The 20367-nt window shown below is 41.5% G+C and overlaps 1 protein-coding gene across 5 annotated transcripts in view; it reads right to left on the bottom strand.

Moving 5' to 3' along the window:
- Positions 1 to 7000: 7000 nt before the first annotated feature.
- Positions 7001 to 20367, bottom strand: part of ROBO1 (roundabout guidance receptor 1) — a 795752-nt gene continuing 782385 nt past the window's right edge. For all 5 annotated transcript variants that reach the window (XM_077342368.1, XM_077342365.1, XM_077342367.1 and 2 more), the window contains 3 exons: positions 13087 to 13395; positions 9336 to 9550; positions 7001 to 8657 (listed from right to left, as the gene is read on the bottom strand). In XM_077342368.1, coding sequence (XP_077198483.1) covers positions 8643 to 8657; positions 9336 to 9550; positions 13087 to 13395 — 539 coding nt within the window. In that variant the 3' untranslated portion in view covers positions 7001 to 8642. The remainder of the gene's footprint in view (positions 8658 to 9335; positions 9551 to 13086; positions 13396 to 20367) is intronic.

The following is a 20367-nucleotide window of genomic DNA, read 5'->3' as shown; positions in this document are numbered from 1 at the left end:
GTATTAAAATAATTAAAACCAGTGCTAATATACATTCAACAAATAAAGTGCAAGCACCGTTGCTACAACCCACACCTGTTATGCTCCTGGCTAGTTTTGCACCATTTGAAGTTTCTGAACACTTCTGAAGGGTAGTTCACATACAGTGCACTGCAGTAATTTAAGCCAGATGAAGCCAAGGCATGCACCACAGTGGCCAGATCTAGGGTCCTGTAAATGCTATCAGCTATTTTACAGCTACTATTTAGTTTAAATATTCTTTGCTTTCCGTGCAAAACCTATTTCGCTTTATGTACAGGACATTCATTTTGGAATATGAAATAAATAATGGATCTCTACAATTTCTAGAACTCTAATATTTTTGCAATATTAACAAAGCTCGAACAACCTCATTGATGATAGTGTTGAATGTGCGCTGTCTACTTGCCTGTCATAATCTAAAATGGAGAAGGAGGGTTTAATTGCCTTGAACCCATTGGGAACAGTTATTGTACCTATATGTCTGCTTTCATACTGATTGTGGAGACCAGAAGCTGAAAAACGTCAATGCTAAACAGATTCCCTAGCATTTGGCAATAGCACTCTTGCTAAATAACTGCTTAGAACACAGAAAAACTTCAATAAACAGTTTTACTGTCATCCTTCAAAAATATTAAAAGCAATTGGCTCCACAGCCTAATATGGACTTCACTGCTGAGTAGGCACGGTACTTAATATCCCAATATGATTAGATTGCTGACTGGCTTGGTAAATTAAAGTCCTCTCTTGGTCTCTATAGATGTTCCCCTTTTGTATTATTTATCTGAACAAGAGACTGCTGAAGAAACCTGCCAGGAAGGAATGCTTCATCTAGCAGTTTATTCCACAATAATTATTACTCATGGTCTGTTCTTGCTTGCAATTTTTAAAAAATATTTATGACAAGTATGACATCTTCAACATGTAATTTATATCAAACTTTGTATATGTTGTCTTGCACCTTTCATTGTTATATTAGCACCCCTGTAGTAGAAAGGGGCAACTAAAGGCATTCTTTCACAGAAGACATGCCAAAATATCAGGGGAAGAAGTAGCATGGGCCAGGCTGTGAATCTCACAAAGAAATCATTTGTAAATAATTAGTTAATATTCAAGGTAAGAAAGTTCATTGTAAAAAGGAAGTTCATCTTAAAAGCAAATACCTTGTATAGCAGAGATAGTTTCAGATTCCAAACACAAGAAATGTCCAGTGAAATAAAGGAGAAATGTGACAAAGGGATTTTTAAGCCAAATGACTAAAACACAACATATTCCTGAGTTAATCATAAAGGCAAAAAACTCATCTTCTGAGCCCCAATGCTTTTGTAAACAAATATTTATCTATTCTGTTAATCAAATCATGGCTGGCTTTTACCATAAACATACAGTAAGCAAGGAAATAATTTATGTGAAGCAGGAAACTAGTAGATACAATTAGTTTGAAATTGTCACAAGACTCCCTTAACAAAGGCAATTCTGGATATATAATGAATCTTGCCCTCCATGCACTACTGTGTGATGAATCTGATCAAGGTCAAGCTCTTCAAAGCATGAGGTCGAATTGTCCATCTGACAATGGACCTCTGTAGCAGCCATGATCATAGCCATTTCTCTTATTGACCGCTGGTGGCAACTGGAATGCAATTGCCAACATGTAGGCAATAGTGAAGGGTGCACATCTGAAGCAAAAGGGTGCACACTTGAAGCACACCTGAAGTGGTGAGAGATGCCCTGAGATTGGGGAGCACTGCTAAGGGGAGAGATGCTACCACCCTTGAGACGAAAACAGTTTACTCATCCATTATGTGTCCGGTAAGCAATGCCTTCTCGGTTGAGTTCCACCAAGTGAAACTCCACCTGTGCCATGAATACACATTTAGTTGAGCACAGAAGCATGGTGCAGGATGTCATTTCCTCAATGTTTGCTTGTGTCACAGCACACTACAGGAAAGTATCCAACTGGTCCCTCTGTCAAAGTGGTTGTTGCCACCATATGGCCAGATTCTCTCACCAGGGCCTTGTCCTGGAGTTTTCTGTGCTCACTTCTTTGGCTCTTCACTTCCTTTGGGCCCTAACTGAGCCACCTTCCCATGCAATTCATGGCCACAAGCCACCCCCACCATTTGCAGGCAGGACAATTACCAGGCCTGAATTATCAATCCACTGGCAGAAATATGTGGTGCATGTCAGAGACCCTTTTTTGTGGCACGAGCCATTACATCCACGAGTGTGGGGTCCTTTGGCATCTTCCTTACCTGAGATGGCCTGGGGCAGCATGTCAACACATAGTGCTTGTTTTGGCATATGGTGGCTCTTGTACTCATCCAAGAATGCCTTCCCTTTATTCCCTGGCCAACCCCTCACATTCTTCACTGATATTGTACCTGCAGTCATCCCATCTCTCACTCTGCTATGAAAGTGCTGTTACCAGATCAGGTGGTGGTGGTGGTGGGGAAACAGCCTTGTTGCGGAGCATGCTGGAAACTGTCATTTTTTTGGTGTTCTGGGAGGGTGCAACTATGCAGCCAGCGCTTTCACTTGCAACACAGTCAAGATGATGGATAGCTGGTTGGCCAAACTTTTTCCATGGGACTCATTTTAAAAGTTGGCAGGTGGGTCTCACTCATCATCACCATCATCAAGCTCAAGCCATCCCTTTTTACTCAGTCTCCATTATCAAGGTGATGCTGTGTGGGCAGTGAGTATTAAGGGCATATCTAGACGTGTTTGGGGTGATCTTCCTCTTCTGTCTTTGTTCCAAAGCTCCAGATGCTTGGGGATCCTTCTCCTTGTAAGTTGTCCTCCTACAACCCAGCCAATTGGCAAGGTGATAAAGAAGACTGAGTGTTTTCAGGCATTGGCTTGCCGAGGAACGTATCCTGTTATTCAGGCAGGTCATGGGGTCCTGTGCGGACTCAGAACCACCCCCTCTTTGCAGGCAAGATGATAGCTGGCTAACAGCTTAGTATGATCCTTCTGGGGTGTCACTGGGGATCACCATAAATGACCATCTCTCTTGGCCAGAGCGTGGGTGGGGGACAGGACACATGGATGACATACAGGGAATGAATTTGGGCGGAGGGCTTCCATTAGTTTTGTTGACCCGAGTGCCAAGCAAGGGCATGGGCTCACCAATCAAAGATGACTACAAGAAGATAGCCATGTACACACAGCTGGCCCAACCCCTCCTGGGAATTGGATGACGTTGTTCATAACTATCTGGAGCTACCCCTTCTGGTTATAATCTATTTTCTCAAAGATGTCCATGGAACAGGTCCAGTTTGGGTGTTTTATTGGGTGGGCACTGGGCAATCCTGACTTACACACACATAGACCCATCCCAACTCACACATTGCTCACTTCAGTGTGTGATGATTCTTATCATTGACCCCTTTATTCAGTGACTGGGACAACTCCTCCTTCTCACATGCAGCACTGGCACAGTGGATACAGTTTTTGCTTGTCTCACACTCAACTGAGAAGTCATTACTTACTGGCACAGGGCCTTATTTTTGAGCTATCTGGCAGTGGTCTCTGTCAATGTTGTGGGGGAGGGCTGAATCCATCACCCAATGAACTCCAGTCACCCTGCTGTCAAGGTGATTGCTGATTGGCCAACCTCTGGACCGTGGTTACTTTTAGGGTTTGGCAGGTCTTCCTTCTCGCTGCCTTCATCCTGTGGCTCCAACCATTTCCTTTGACTAGCTGACAAGGTGACACTGATGGGCAGAAGCAGTATATGTTTGATATCAGATAACAGAAGCAAATAAGGAAGACTGTAACCTTTTTTTCTTCCTTGTAGGCTTCTCAAACACATATACCTGGTCCCTACTGGAAAAAAGATTCTGCACTAGATAGTGGGTTTTGTAAGGTTAAGCTAAACTTTCTAATGTACACACACACACACACAGAGAGAGACAGAGAGAGAGAGAGAGAGAGAGAGAGAGAGAGAGAGAGAGAGAGAGAGAGAGAGAGAGAGAGAGAGAGAGAACATGGCTCCTAAAAATGGCCAGTAAGAGGCAAAAACGATATATCTTCTATTAACAGAAATGAATATTTAGCTATTAAACATTCTTTGAACCTGTTTTAAAAACAAATTAATGGTATGGACCGCCTTCATCAGATACTTGTTGACTCAGGAAGTGGTTGATATATAAATTAAAACTAAACAAGGAACACAACACAACCATCACAGGTAGAAACTCGGAAGTTGAGCTGTACAATAAAATAATGTAAAAATGGTAATGATTTATTATAGTGCACAATTAAAAACATAATAAAAACTACATAAAAACCATAAAGAACTAACTGCACATAAGACCAAATGCGTTTCTACTCTACTGGGTCTTCCTCAGTGGTCAGTATTGTAACAATACATACTATATAAAATGTCTAAACTCATTATAAAGTGTGGCTGAGTGTTTGAATGGGATCCTAGAAAATAATGAAAAATATCAGAATGAGCATGATTAAAAAGGAGAGTCTAATATATGAATCATTCAAACATGAGTGGTGACTTACTGTAAATTAAGGCTCCAACCAATATATGTAAAATTTATACTTTTTGGAGACCACCTCCTATGGCACATGCCTAGGCTCACCACTCTGTAAAAATAATAAAAATAAGAGACTTCTTTTGAAGAATTAAAGAGTAAAATTGCCCATATTATCAACAGGATATCCCCATACATACCTTCGCATTTATGCCAATAAAAGGTTACTGACTGACTGACTGACATACCTTCGCTATTATATAATTCTGTGCTGAGAGTGTATCTCATGTGTGTCAGAAAAAAAGCTATATCATTGTATTGGGGAGGCAACTTGCTGATATATAAATTAGCCATGTGATTTGAGCCTTATGAACTTCAACTGATGTATTCATAGATTTATTTATTTAGAAAATATATGTGCTTCCTCTCCAACAATTTTCATACAATATTGATGTTTTGCATCTTAAAGCTGTTGGCTAAGATGGTACCAATGAAACATGGCCTCATGGGCAACATAAAGAAAAAAATCCCTGTCTATATATGAAACATTAAAACATCTTTACACTGCCCGTGGCGCCGCGGGCGCCACGGACTAAATAAAACAGTAAGCCCTTGGAAGGCGGGCTGTGTCCAGGATGAGGAAGGGTGCCGATTGGCCCCTTCCTTATGACAGACTATCGGAGGGACCAATCGGCAGGCGCTTTGCGCCTGCCGATTGGTCCCTCCGATTCCTTGCCGGAGCAACTGCGAGCCGCGCGTAGCGCGGCTCGCATTTGCTCCTTGGCCGCCAGCCTGATGCCTCGGCAGGCGCGAAGCGCCTCCCGAGGCGTCAGGCCACCGCCTATGGAGTCCCCGGCAGCCGCCCTGCGTAGCGCGGCTGCTGGGTGGCGGGTGCATCCTGCCCGGCGGCTGGACGCTGCGAGAGGCGCGAAGCGCCTCTCGCAGCGTCCAGCCGCCGGGCAGGGAGCACCCGACATCTAAGAGCCTCTAAGATGCAAGAAGATGGCCGCCGGCAAAAAGACCGCGCCAGGGATCCGCCCGCCGAAGGACCTGCCCGCCGCAAAGGAGCCGCCCGCCGAGAAGGAGCCACCGAAGGAGCTGCCCGCCGAACGACCCGCCCGCCGCGAACAAGACACCCTGCCCGCCGCAAAGGAGCCGCCGGAGCCGCCCGCCGCGAAAGAGCTGCCCGCCGAAGGACCCGCCCGCCGCGAACAACACACCCAAGGAGCTGCCCGCCGCGAAGGAGCTGCCCGCCGTCGCTACAGCCCTCTCAACGGTAAGCCATCCCCGCCTTTCCCACCCCCACCCCGCCCGTCCCTTTCCCCGGCCGAAAAACACTCGCTCCGCCTGTCCTTACCTTCCTCCTGCGCCTCCAACGCCCTTTTCTGCCTTGCCGATAGCGCTGTGGCTAGGCCGCGCGTCCTTCACGGCCGCCGCCACAGCACTAGACTGAACCAGGCATGCGCGGACTCCGGCGCATGCCTGGTTCCCTTCCCCAACGCAGCCCTGCCCCACCCCTCTAACACGCACGCGCGCCATCCCGCTGCCGCACCGCCCTCCCCGTCGCCTCGCTGCCCACCACCCCTCAGCCTCGCTACTGCCTCCCCCAGGCCCGCCATGGACACCGGACCACACCCGACGCCGAGACTTGCCCGCCTGCACTCGCGACTTGCCCGCCTGCCGCGCCGGCCTCAGCACCCAGGGTCCCTGCAAGGTCAGTCGCTGCCGCCTTTCGCCTCCCCTTCCTTACCAGGCCCGCCCAGACCACTCCCGCCAGGGTGCCTCTCATTGATCGGGATGGGTGGCTTCCTGTGCCCGCCTGTCTCCCTTCCCCATACTCCCCTTTCAAAGCCCATTTTTACAAATGGGCTTTTTTTACTAGTTCACTATATAAAAATTAATTACAAAGAGTTTGCCATATTCTGGCATGATAACGAAATATGAAATATGAAACAAATGCTGAATAAATTTTTCACATGCTTAAACTAAGTTAACAGGGTGGGTTTGGGAGTGTAGGAGAAAGACTGCTAACCTTGTCCCAGAAACCTTCCACCATATATGGATATATTTTTTCTTCAATGAAAAAAAAGAAAAGATTGACACTTGAAATTACAGTTGCAGTGAGGCAAACTTCAGCAACAACAATGAATGTCACAGAATCAAATGAGGTAAAAGCAATATATCTGACCACTAAGCATACTTGAATATAGTGTGGTCCCTGAAGTCCTCAGAGAACATGAGATCTTTGGAATATGATTGTCATTTGTCTAGTAATCTGTATCTGTATAGCAGCTGATTCTTGGCTTCCATTCAAGTCTAGATGAATTTATAACATATGCTACCCTAAAATTATGTGGTGCTAAGATAAAATGTTCTGCTATTATCTCACTATTTGAGTCACATGATAACCTGATCAGCTGGTTTGTGCATTATTGAGAATTAGTTCCTAACAATAATCTGTAGGGAAAACAAGAAACTCCACAAGAAAGAATGATGTATTTGAGAACGTTTTTAATAAATAATGTGACAAAAATTACTTTTATGATTATTGAATCCTCAGTATGCAAAATTATGGCTAAAATATGAGGTTTCTTACATGAACATAATGAAAAACATTAATCACATGGATTGTTCCCTCAGTACTGCACACCCTTTCTATTGTAACCATTTCTTAAAAATTACCTAAATGAAAATGTTTAGCCCTCAGTTAATACCAAAACACTTCTTTCCTCCCCCCCCCTCCCCACTGAGGCTAGGCCTGATAATGGTCCATAAACAAACACACAATTTTCCATTAGCACCGATGACAAATAAATTTTATAATTACAAAAGAGATCATAAAAAATCTACAGACAGAGGACATCATTCTGTAATTTCATAGGAACTAATGGCTCTATTTGAGTTTTTGAAGAAATCCAATGTCAAGATAGGCCACAGGAAATTTGAGTGTTTAAAGTTCAGGAAATGGGGAAAGTGTTCTGTTTATGGCCCATTCTTAGGTTTGCTACCTTTACCATCTGTCAGCATTCAAATACTCCCAATAAAAACATAGACATAGAGCATTAACAAAAATATGAAAAAAACAAACAAAAGCTTAACATTTTACAATAAGACAAAAACGGTTAATCGTTACAATGTTTTACAAATAAAGTTTAGTGATTGTGCTTTTAAAACCAAAAAACAAAAAAAGATAAACAGTGCATTACAAAAAAACAACCCCCCTACCCCCGAGATCAAACATAACTTCTTTAAGTGGCACTTCTTTAAGGTGAATTGACACTATAAAGCAGAGGTCTGAGATTTGGGCCAGTCATTATGATGTCCTTTCTCCTTGATGCTTAATAATGTCCATTGCTTTGCAAGTTTGTGTTTCGCACTGGTTTATACCAACAATTGTTCAAGTAATTGATAAACATAACTCGATTTATAACTGCCAAGTTCTCATTGGCATGCCTTCTTTCTATCCCTAAGGACTTTTCCATTAATGAATGTACCTTCATGATGAAAGGGATAATGTATATACAAATTAAAGTTCAATGAGGATTTGAGAAATGAATATGAATGAACCACTGTAATTTAAATTATATGAAACCGTAATTTTTGCTGCAAAGGGCTCTGTCTGCTGGAAGAAAATGCAATGCAGTGAAGCAAATGCAGCCTGTAACAACAATGTAAGGTTAGAAAACCCTTTGCATAGACATAATTCCTTGCAACTTGCTATTGCCTAATCAATTATCATCAACAGTAACGGGGTTATGAACTGATTTGGTGGAATGCTTGTGTTATTCCGCACTGCCTCAGTGAAAGCAAACTAGAGCTCCTCCTTCTGCCCAAAATTGGAAGAAGCAACTAGCTTAGCACCACAAAAAGCAGTTTAATTATTCTCTTGGTCAGAGAAAATGTGGTATAATAGCCTAAGGGAATAAACAGGCAGTGTTCATTATGATGAATTTTTAAAAAAGAAACATTAAAATCAAATTAGCATTCTGGTGGCATGGGAAAAAAAGACAAGAAATTGTACTCTCTGATTGCACGGAATATTATTTCTGGCATCAAATATCAGACTTGAGGCATCTTGAGTGATATCTTTTTGATCAGATTTCAAAAAATGTGTAACAGTACATCTCTTCTTCAGCTTTCAGTTTCCTGTAAAAAAAGAAATCAAGACCATTACTGGGTATTTTCTTGCTGTCTAACTTAAAATATTTTCATATACCAATTTTGAAAACAAACACATGGAAATAATTTGATGTCATATAACAGCAGGCTATTGTGTAAGCAATTTTTTAAAGTGACTAAGATAACTACTATAAAAGAAATGACTGTACCTAAGAAACATTTAATATAATCAGGAGAAGAACAAGAACATCTTCCCAGCATAATCTTGTCTACAGTTTAGGGCTCTGAATGTTATACGCATGTGATGTATTCTCTTTATTTTCATGATGACATGATAGGATGGTTAATGCAATTTTGTTTCATGTTTCACTTTTCATGTTAACAACAAATCAATTAATTAGCAACAAAGGACTGTAAATATCCTTGGCAAACATTCTGAAATATACTCCCTCTGTCCCCTGCCCCCAATAATCTTGCCCACACTTAAGTGTTGGAATGAAACTAAACATCCTTCATGGGGGTATAGAGAATGTAAACTGTGTATTAAATAAATTAGCCTAAAATAAATTGAAGCTATCCTTATCCTCTGAGGCCATCGGTTTGAAGCCACTATTAACCAATCTATTATCTTTAAGGGACAAGCACTTGTATTTTCACAATAGATTTTTAATACTCCAATGATCTATTAAAACTGTCTGCTATTACCTGTAATTCTTCTTCTTCTTCTACTTCATCTTCATCCTCTCCTCTCTCATATGTTCTAAATACCTGCATTTCTGCAACATTCCTTCGACTTAGATTTCCTTGTTCTACTCTTTGTCTACCTCCTGATCCTCTTGATGACATAGAGCTTGAAGAACTGGGATCTCTAGCGTTGTTTGATGTTGGAAATGTAGGTCTACAATATGGCAGAATATCCTCTGTGGAAATAATTTTATATTTATTAGTATGGCCATAGACAGATGGGTGCTCTAAACCAATGGTCCCCAACCTTTTTATCACTGGGGACCGGTCAACGCTTGACGGGGGGGGGGGGAGGTAATCATTTGCCGAGAGAAGTCGCCACTGCCACCTGAGCCCCTGCTCCACTTGCTTTCCCGCCAGTGCCCCTGACTTCCCGCCGCCTGCTGGGGGGTGCTGCCAGCAACAGCTGCGCAGTGGGGGAGCCGAGGGGGAGCCCCAGCCATGGTGGCTGCTGGAAAGCACCAAAGGTGAGTTGGTGGAAGAGTGGCAGGGCAGCCCCCGAGGCAGCAGCTGGGGAGGAGGACGAGGAGGAGCTGCGGCCCGGTACTGACTGATCAACGGACCAGACCCGGTCCCAGGAACGGGGGTTGGGGACCACTGCTCTAAAAGTCTCAAATGGTAATAAGTGTGAAGTTTATGCAAATTGGAGTTTACACAAGAATTTGTTACAGTTGCTTAGGAGCAGTACATCCATGACATTCCTGTCCATGTCTTTTTCCTACACTAGACCTACTGTTTCAGCATTGGTGGAAGAAATATTAAAATAGCATTGAGGTTTGGGAACATACAACTTTCCATCAGAAATTGAGGCTTTCATTTTTTCACAGAACCAGGGAGCAAAATCATGAGCTCTGTAAGACCATTGTAAAGGTAAAGGTATCCCCTGTGCAAGCAATGAGCCATGTCTAACCCTTGGAGTGACGCCTTCTAGCGTTTTCTTGGCAGACACAATACAGGGTGGTTTGCCATTCCCGTCCCCAGTCATTACCGTTTTACCCCTGAGCAAGCTGGGTACTCATTTTACCGACCTCGGAAGGATGGAAGGCTGAGTCAACCTTGAGCCGGCTGCTGGGATCGAACTCCCAGCCTCATGGTCAGAGCTTCAGACAGCATGTCAGCTGCCTTACCACCCTACACCACAAGAGGCTCTAAGACCACTGCATATTAATCTATCATCCCTCCCCCCTCCCCAAATACACCAGTCTTCATTATTAGAAATTCCAAGAATGGACTGGCAAGCAAGTGCTGGATATTTCAGGAAAGAAATTCTAAAGGTTACCTGTGTTCAAATTTCACCCTTAGGACTCTGTCTTTTAAAATGATTTTTACAAGATTATGAAGAAGAGTTGGTTTTTCTATGTTACTTTTCTCTACCTTAAGGAGTCTCAAAGTAGCTTACACTTGCCTTCCCTTTCCTCTCCCCACAACAGACACCCTGTGAGGTAGGTGAGGCTGAGAGAGCCTTGATATTACTGTTCAGTTAGAACAGCTTTATCAGTGCTGTGGCGAGCCCAGGGTCACCCAGCTGGTTGCATGTGGGAGAGTGCTGAATCAAACCCAGCTCACCAGATTAAAAGTCCACACTCCTAACCACTACATCAAGATGCACAGGCTGGTATATGCGGTCATCTCAAGACTACAATAGGATATTAACAGAGTTGGGCAACATTCAGCTCCCTGTCTCCTGGACATAACACTCTGTTGACAGTGCAACATGTTAGCATACAGTACTTTTGCAGAGGTTCTAAAAATAATTAATTCAAAACAAGCATACAACACAGTGTACTAGCCATGACTCCAAACACAAAAGAGTCACAATATATTTCTTCCTGGGACTGCACAGTGTTTTATGCTACCAAGTACAGCCTTTCAATTATATGCAAGAACTCACTCTTTTTTCTCTTATTTATTTTTACATTTATATTCCACCCTCTCTCCAATAACTTTTTGGATAATACAGAGTTAGCTGGTTACAGATGTCAAGAAACTTTTGTTTAAATTCTCCTTATTTGCTATAGGTGACTTGCTTTTAAATCAACCCTGTCTTCGGGGAACTGTTTAACTGAGTTCATAAATAATTGGGATGCTAAAGCTTGAGGGGGGCATCATGGTCAACAAAGTCAGTGTGGGTGAAGTAGAATTTAATAGTAGGCACCCATTAAATAAAAAATGGATTGGTTAATCCAAACTTATAAGGCTAAATAGCCCTTTGTTTTAATGACTGACTGACTTGGTTAGGAGGTATGCTGATTGGTTACAACTGGGGTAAACATAATATATGCACTAGGAATATAAGGGCTTCAACTACAGCAACTTTTATGATCAAGAATCCTCTAACTGGCAACTTTCAGATCAAGGAAGTTGCTGCAGTGTGTAAGTTCTTGGCTCAGGCATTATTCAGTTCATGTAAGTATGCTGAGGGGAGAATGAAAAATCCAAGAGGAATTTACACCTGACATAAAAAATCGCCCATAAAATTCATAATATATGTTAGAGATTTATTCACAAAGACTTTTACTGGATAGAGAATGTCCCTACACTCTTAAAGATCTCTGATATTTCAGCCTCAACGTTGACACAGTACACAAAATTGGACAGATTTTAATTTGCACAGAACAACAAAGTTTGCTCCAGAAAGTTAAGACATATCAGCAATTGTTAGTTTTTATATAGTAAAGATACTGTATTGACACAGTATGGGGCATTGAAAAAGACAGTATATTATCTAATAACAAAGTCCTAAATCAATACACAGAGTTTCCATACTAGTATTTTAAGAGTTTTTGAAGGTGATAAATTACTTAAACATTAACAGTGTTTCCAGTTTCAATGTCACCAGCAAGTTTTGCCACCAGCTCTAAGCTATTAATATGTAAACTCAAAAACAACAATTGTAACACCAATCCTGAAATGTCCTGTTAACGAATTCTTTCTCTTTGCTTTTGCGTCTATTTAACTAATTTACTACTAAATTTCTGTTCTGCTTTCTCATGCTCAAGGGGGCCAGGATCAAGTTCTGGCTTGCCTCTTTCATGACAGCTTTTACACACACAAAAATGGGGAAAAATCCATTAAATTATTCTCTTCCGGGTCCCACAGGTTGCCATAAACTGAGATTGTGTTGAGCTGGTATGAACAATGTGTGGCTTTTGTGGCATATTGTGCACTGATATTTACAGCCAGAAGCCAGGCTACTGTGGCTTTGTGTATATATCCTGCACATTTTAAAAGTGTACTGAATGGCCTTTACTATACCTTTTGCTTTTAGGAATGTGAAGAGAAACAGGAAACAATTAAAAAAAACTTTTTGGATGGAAATAAAAACACCATATTGCAAAGAAGAAAAGCTCAGACAGCTCTTCATAAATACTTTTCTTTGGGCTCCTTGTGTTACAATAACCAATGAAATGCAGTCATGCAATGCAGCATGGGATGTTCAGAAGACATTAAATTTCTAAAGGGAATTTGGTTTTATTTGCTTATGGCTTACTTCTCTATATTTCCTTCTTGATGAACACTTCAGGGCTCTATATTTGCTTTGTGGTATGATATAATTAAATTCTAGGAGGCAAGATTCCATGTCCATCACAAGAAGAGACAGCCCCACTAAGCTGGTATGTCAGCAGGGAATATGGGGTGGTTATACTACAAAAACTTTATTCATAACTACTGGCAAAGCTTTAATTAATTTATGCTCAGCATTTCAAGTCACCTTGAAGAAGATGTGTTTTTGCTGGTGTGCCATCTCGCCTTGCTGCTTTGTTTCCTCGCAGTTTGCTATCACTTTGCTGTTCCTGTGTTTCCCGGCGCTCCCCTGAATTTGTCCGTACATCAGAATGCTGGCGGCCATCAGAACCCTCTTTCCCCTTAGCGCATGTTCCTTTTCTTTCCACTGCCCTTTCTGTTCTTGGTTCTATAGAAGACAACTTTGGCAACATGACAGGCCGAACCTCCATCTGAGATTTCGACTGGGCAGTGGGAGATTTTATAGCAGGTGGTGGTATAGGAGGGGGTGGTAGGTCTACAGAAGGGAGAAAAGAAAGAATAAATTCATTTAGCAATATTACATTATCTTCAACATCATTAACATAATGGGGAAATAAATAGAGGGCATAGTTGATTATGCCTAAATAAAATCTGGAAAAATTCAGCTTATATTTGGATCAGGAATACTGGTAGCCGAAAAAGATTAGAGAATCTGTATCTGGTTTACAAATAATGGAAACAAAAACAGCTAGGAATTTTATTGGTATTTTTTGGTACAGATAAGCCAAATGCACATATCAGATTTACACTTCAAATTTCGGTTACTGGAAATGCTGTCGATATATAAATCAGAAGATATTGCAAGGAGATTTTTCCATTTAATTGTCAGCTGTGAACATCTAAGTATTTTCTAAATCACAGTATTTCCCTTATTTTAATGCTATTTTCGATTAATGACATCATGTTAATGTTTCTCCTTTTATCGTTTTATATACCATATATTTAAAAATGTAATTAAGGAAATTAATTGTTCTTTTAAATTAAGAAGAGATTCCCTGGCAGAAGAAGTCTCAAAGTGGCTTACAGTTGCCTTCCCTTTCCTCTCCCCGTAACAAACACCCCGTGAGGTAGGTGAGTCTAAGAGAGTCCTGATATTACTGCTTGGTCAAAACAGTTTTATCAGTGCTGTGGTGAGGCCAAGGTCACCCAGCTGGCTGCATGCAGGGAATCAAACCCGGCTTGCCAGTTTAGAACCTCCTAACCACTACAGCAGCTCCTAACCACTACACCAAGCTGGCTCTTGGTAGTTGCATCCCTTGATTGTAGTCTTCAAATCAAGGTTGTTTCTATGCATAGTTTGCATTATTAGGAAGTGTTTTAAAAAGACCCAAAGAGACACTAAATTTGAAACACGGTAGAACGCTAACATTACCATCCTGTATATACTGCATTCTAAGCTAACTGATTTCAGTAAGTTTCAATAGTCTGATCCTGCATTGAGCAGACTGTTGGACTAGATGGCCTATATAGTCCCTTTCAAGTGTATGATGCCATGATTTAGACAGCAGTATGTCTCCATAGGATTTGACTGTAAATCATTAAAGGCACTGCAAGTTCACCATTACTTTGCCTACAGAGAACTTTTAAAAAACAATTAATTTTGTTCATTAACAATGAACATACTGAAAATAAAAACAAAGTTGTAAGATGCCTAAAAACATAGTATTGCAAAATAAAAAAGGCTTCCAAAAGCAGCAAGCACACTGGAAGACAGTGACAAGTCAGTGTCAGGTCTGTAATAGCTGTGTTAGTTTGTAGAATTCACTTTCAAATGTTCATATCTTAGAAATTTTGTTTGCCTTTAATGTGCTACTGGATTTGAAACCTGATTTGCAAATCTTCAGAGGCCGAGTAGGCACTGACAGTGCATCATCCTGCCCGTAGGACCAACTGCACTCCCAACCCGGTTCTGCCACGATGGAAGGAGGGAGGGCATAGGAGGGGATAGAGGAGGGGGCACCAGTCGACCAACCGGCCGCCTTCCAGATGTCCTCAGCCTGTGCTCGCTCTATTACCAGAACAGTTTGTTTTACACATATTGCAGAAAGACATGCTTCTGAGTAAACGTGTATAGGATTGGGCTCTATCAGTGTGAGAGTTATACCTGTAAGCCTAATGATGTCAATGAGCTTAGAAGTGTGTTCAAGTCTGTATTGACATCATCCTTTGCTTCTAAAGCACCTAAGAATGCTAGGAACATCACAAGAATATACATACACCCACACACAAGATCTATACAGACATGCAAGGAAGAAAAATCAATTACTTTGGATTGCTGTTTTAGAACCTCTGGATCAAAACACAGTTGTTCCACTTTATATAACCCATGAAGCAAATCACTGTACACTCTGAAAAACCCATTTATGTGCTTGCTGGTTTTATCTCCCATATGGAGGGGAATAGGGTTGCCATCCTCTAGGTGGGACCTGGGGATACCCCAGAATTAGAGCTCATCTCCAGATCAATTCCCCTGGAGAAAAGGAATGCTTTGGAAGTGGGACTCAGTGGTGTTGTATCCCTCTCGCTAGGCTCTGTTCCCAAATCTTCAAGAACTTCCTAACCTGGATCTGGCAGCCCTATCACTCTATCCCTGCGGGGACCTGGCAACCCCAGGAGGAAACTGGGTCTCTCTATGCTGAAACAGCCCTGGTTTCTAGTAACTTAGTCCTTTCCCAAAAGGTAATTCAAAGTGAGTCAGAGACTAGCTTCGCCTTTAAGCTTCCTGCTATATCAGATCCTCTCTCCAAACAGTTTTCAAGAGCCTATTATATTTTTCCACACAACAGACATTTTTCTTAGTTTTAATGTAAGTTATAGTTTTTAATGTTTACAGTCTCTGATATTTGATCATTTTGGATACAAAATGTAGCCTGCTGCTAAAAGATTTTGTCCTAGCTGACACCACTTTGAAACACAACCCTTGCTGTTATATGTTATTGTTCAATTAAACTATAATTTTGTCTATTTCAGAGAGTGTGTAGACTAATGCTTAGCTGCCCTAGAATTAATCTTTAAGGTGCTACTTGACTCTCTTTTCTGTTAGAATTTTGAATATACATTAGGAGTAGGAAAGGCTGCATGGAATAGCTCTAATCAGACTTCAGAAACTAAGTAGGCTCAGTACTTGGATGGGAGACCACCAAGCATGAGTCTGTGGAGGAAGGCTCTACATTTTACTTTGCCTTGAAAACTCTTTGTTGGGATTCCCATAAGTTGGTTGCAACTTAAAGGCACTTACATTCATAAATATGTTATGACAAGTATACAAGAGCCAACTAAGCTGCCTAAATAGCACTCATTTTGCCAAGAAGGGCTTGCACATTTTTTTCAGTAGGGAGACAGAGTTCAATGTGCCCCCAGAAATCTTGATAGGGCCATATATACTGACTGGTTAATGCTACGGAGCTTATTAGTGAAGTGTAGACGGTGTATCACAAGTATATGACAAGGTAGCTTACTGATTGTGCACTTTTTAAAGTTCAAGTTATTACCACAAGTTTATATTAGGATTCACTGCAGTTAAAAGACTGCTGCCATAATAGGTGTCGAAAGGAGAAGTATCTCTTTATCAAAGTACTTCATTATGCAGTTTTACATGCAACAGAAATGAGCGCTACAAAGTGAAATGCTTGTAAAGGAAGCTTTTTTGCAACCTGCAGAGAAGGAAAAGAAACTTCCATTACATCACACCATTCCTTGCTGAGAGGAATCCTCCAAATCAAAAAAGGAAACTTTTTAGAGGTCAACACTATTTCACCCCTGTGGTATTTATTTAAAAGCTCAAATCACAGAGAGAATCTAGAATCAGTCTGTTTCATCTACTATAAACTTGCACACTTAGCTATTAAAAAGAACACGGAGATCTCCATGGTGAGAAATACAAAATACATCACACAGTGATATCAAACCAATATGTGGAACTCAGAGGTAACTAGAAAAGGTCAGCTGCACTCCTCTATTTCATTTATATATGTCTGCATATCACTGGTGCATTGTTGCCTGCTTAAAGAAAAACAATTAACAAATGCTCTTTTATAGTATGTCCTACAGGGAAAAGCTTCCATATGTGCCTTTAAAAAAACAGTGACTGTAATTTTCAACTGCACTCTAAATGAGAGGATATTGGAACCATGGGAAAAATAATTGCATAAGTAGCAAATAAAATCTACCAGCAAGTTTAGTACTGAAGACAGAGAAGGCAAATAATTATTTGAAATAATTTCCAATATATTCAGTTTGGGTTTGTTCAATTGAGGTACATTAAAATTACTTATTAAAAATATCTTTATATCACAAGATTTTGTCAAGTTAATTATCTATTTTATAAATAGTTTAATTTCTAAACACACTCCATGATAGCTTTTCAAGGGATATAGATCAAACATAGATCAAGGGATCAAATATAGATCAAGGGATCAAGATCGAATATAGATCAAGGGATATAGATCAAAGCCGGTTTTGTGTAGTGGTTAGGAGTGCGGACTTCTAATCTGGCATGCTGGGTTCAATTCTGCAGCCAGCTGGGTGACCTTGGGTTTGCCACGGCACTAATAAAACTGTTCTGACCAAGCAGTGATATCAGGGCTCTCTCAGCCTCACCCACCTCACAGGGTGTCTGTTGTGGGGAGAGGAAAGGGAAACCTCCTTTGGGTAGAGAAAAACGGCATATAAGAACCAACAACACCACCACCTCCTCCTCCTCCTCTTCTTCCTCCTAAAAATGCACTCAACAATTCCTCAGTGCCTTCAGAGGCACTAGGACCTAAGAGACCCAGGTTCCAATCTCAATTCTGGCATGGAGTTTTGTTTGGTGACCAATCAAATAGTCTTAGCCTAACCTACTTCATAGGATTGTTGTGAGGATACAATGGAAAAGAGTAGAGCTATGCAAGCTCATGAGGATCCCATGGCTCTTCAGCATTGGTTGCTGGTGGAATTCTGGTTCAGACCTTTGGTATTGACCTTTAAGGACCTACGTGGTCTAGGTCCTGTGTATCTGAGGGACTATCTTTCTCAACATGCTCCCCAGAGAGTACTTTGTTCAAGTACCAATCTGTTGGTAATCCCTGGTCCCAAAGACATCCACCTGACCTTGACTGAGCCAGAAGCTTTACAGCCCTAGCCGCAGCGTCAAGGCCCTGACAGAGTTATCACAGTTCTGCAGAGCCTATACGATGGTATTCTTCAGACTATGGTTGAGGCCATGGTGGCCTTATATCTTGTGGGCCTCCCTCCTCCTCTTAAGCTTCTGTGTGGAATATATTACCTTGCCCACAGTCAACTCTGCAGGCCACATTGAAGGCTGGCTGGGGGAGGGCATTAGGGGGGCTGGGGGAGGGCAAAATCTAACTTTGTTAGTTTTTAGTTTTATATTTTAATTGTTTATAAATGTTTTAAGCTATTGCTGTAAACTGCCTCAAGCCTGTTTGTGGAGAGGGGTGGTGTATAGGTTGAATAATAAATTGGTGAAATAGGCAGGGTATAAATTAAGTAAATGAAAAAAATACATAATAGGTTGTATCCCAAAGGCTAGTGTTCATATTTGTCTGACTTCAAACCTCTTTTATATGTAATTAGTAAGAAATCTTTAGATGATTCAAAAAAGTCATAATGGTTCAAAGAAGCCTCAAGCCTGTATTTTAGATTTGCTCTCTTAATCCCCTCCCCCCTCGCTTTGGTCCCTGTGCACAGTATTGAGGGCATTAGGGACCACATGTCATCTTATTAAAAACTGTCAGTCATTATTAGCATTGACACCGACACCAGTGGTCCAATGTATGAGTGGAGGTTTTAATACTAATAGTGTATACTGCCTATTTTATGGTGCTGGGGATTGTTTTAAGATTACTGGAGATTGTTTATGATATGTTTTAGATGTGACTTCTTGTACATTGTTTCTTTTCTGTTTGTGAACTGCCGCAAGCCAGCTTGCTGGGAGCGGTGGTATACAAGTCCAATAAATAAATAAACAAACAAACAAACAAATAAATAAAATGTAAACACACTGAGAAAGGTTGGAAAAGTAAAAGATCCATTGGTTATCTGTGGGACCGCCTTTTCCTTATGAACTCACAAGAGTTCTGAGATCCTCGGAACAACAACTGCACAGGGTTCCAAGCCCAAAAGAGGTGAAGTTGGCCTCGACCAAGGCCATAGCCTTTTTGGACCTGATCCCAGCCTGGTGGAATGAACTCCCAGAAGACATCGTGATCCTGAGAGATCTTAATCAGTTTCCCAGGGCCTGCAAAATTCCACCAGACTTGTGGTCAAGCTATTCAACTAGGCTTACGGTCAAATTCAAAAGTAACACTGGCCTCACTGCTGGGGGGGGGGAGGGGGAGGGAACTGGAAGATCAGTTCCTGCCAAACCTTCCTCATTTGATATTCTAGCCAGGCTGATTGAGCTATAGAAAATGGGAAATGTATTGCATTCCTAATCTTTGTATATGCTTTAATGCTGTTAACTTCCACTGAGCATTTGGAAGAACAGGATACAAATAAAAATGCATTATTACACATTTTAGCAATGCCTATTTGCACTTATTTCTATGAAATCCCAAATGATGGTTTCAAGGGCAACTTGCTGTTCACTTGATATCAGTGATGCTTTCAAGCAACTGTCATATATGACCTGAGCTGTTTGTTTCGAAACACATGGGAAGTGGCATGACTGAACAGAAAAAATATATGCTACACATGTGTCTATTTATTTACAATGGGACTATGACACAAGATGTCATAGTCCCATTGTATACGGCACTGGTCAGACCACACTTGGAGTACTGTGTGCAGTTCTGGAGGCCTCACTTCAAGAAGGATGTAGATAAAATTGAAAGGGTACAGAGGAGAGCGACGAGGATGATCTGGGGCCAAGGGACCAAGCCCTATGAGGATAGGTTGACGGACTTGGGAATGTTCAGCCTGGAGAAAAGGAGGTTGAGTGGGGACACGATAGCCCTCTTTAAGTATTTGAAAGTTTGTCACTTGGAGGAGGGCAGGATGCTGTTTCTGTTGGCTGCAGAGGAGAGGACACGCAGTAATGGGTTTAAACTTCAAGTACAACGATATAGGCTAGATATCAGGAAAACATTTTTCACAGTCAGAGTAGTTCAGCAGTGGAATAGGCTGCCTAAGGAGGTGGTGAGCTCCCCCTCACTGGCAGTCTTCAAGCAAAGGTTGGATACACACTTTTCTTGGATGCTTTAGAATGCTTAGGGCTAATCCTGCATTGAGCAGGGGGTTGGACTAGATGGCCTGTATGGCCCCTTCCAACTCTATGATTCTATGATTCTATGATTCTTATCTTCCTAGGAATTTAAGACCTATATATGTTCCAAATGTAACAGTCATGACTTTTCACAATAACTCTTGGGTATCAGTATTTCAGGATTTTTATTTGGCAATATCTTTCCTTCAGTTCTGTTGTAAGCATCAAAGATATGTGCAG

The sequence above is a fragment of the Paroedura picta genome, chromosome 6 (assembly GCF_049243985.1).
Source record: "Paroedura picta isolate Pp20150507F chromosome 6, Ppicta_v3.0, whole genome shotgun sequence".
In the NCBI taxonomy this organism is placed as follows: domain Eukaryota; kingdom Metazoa; phylum Chordata; class Lepidosauria; order Squamata; family Gekkonidae; genus Paroedura; species Paroedura picta.
This window is presented reverse-complemented; position numbering and strand designations above follow the sequence as displayed.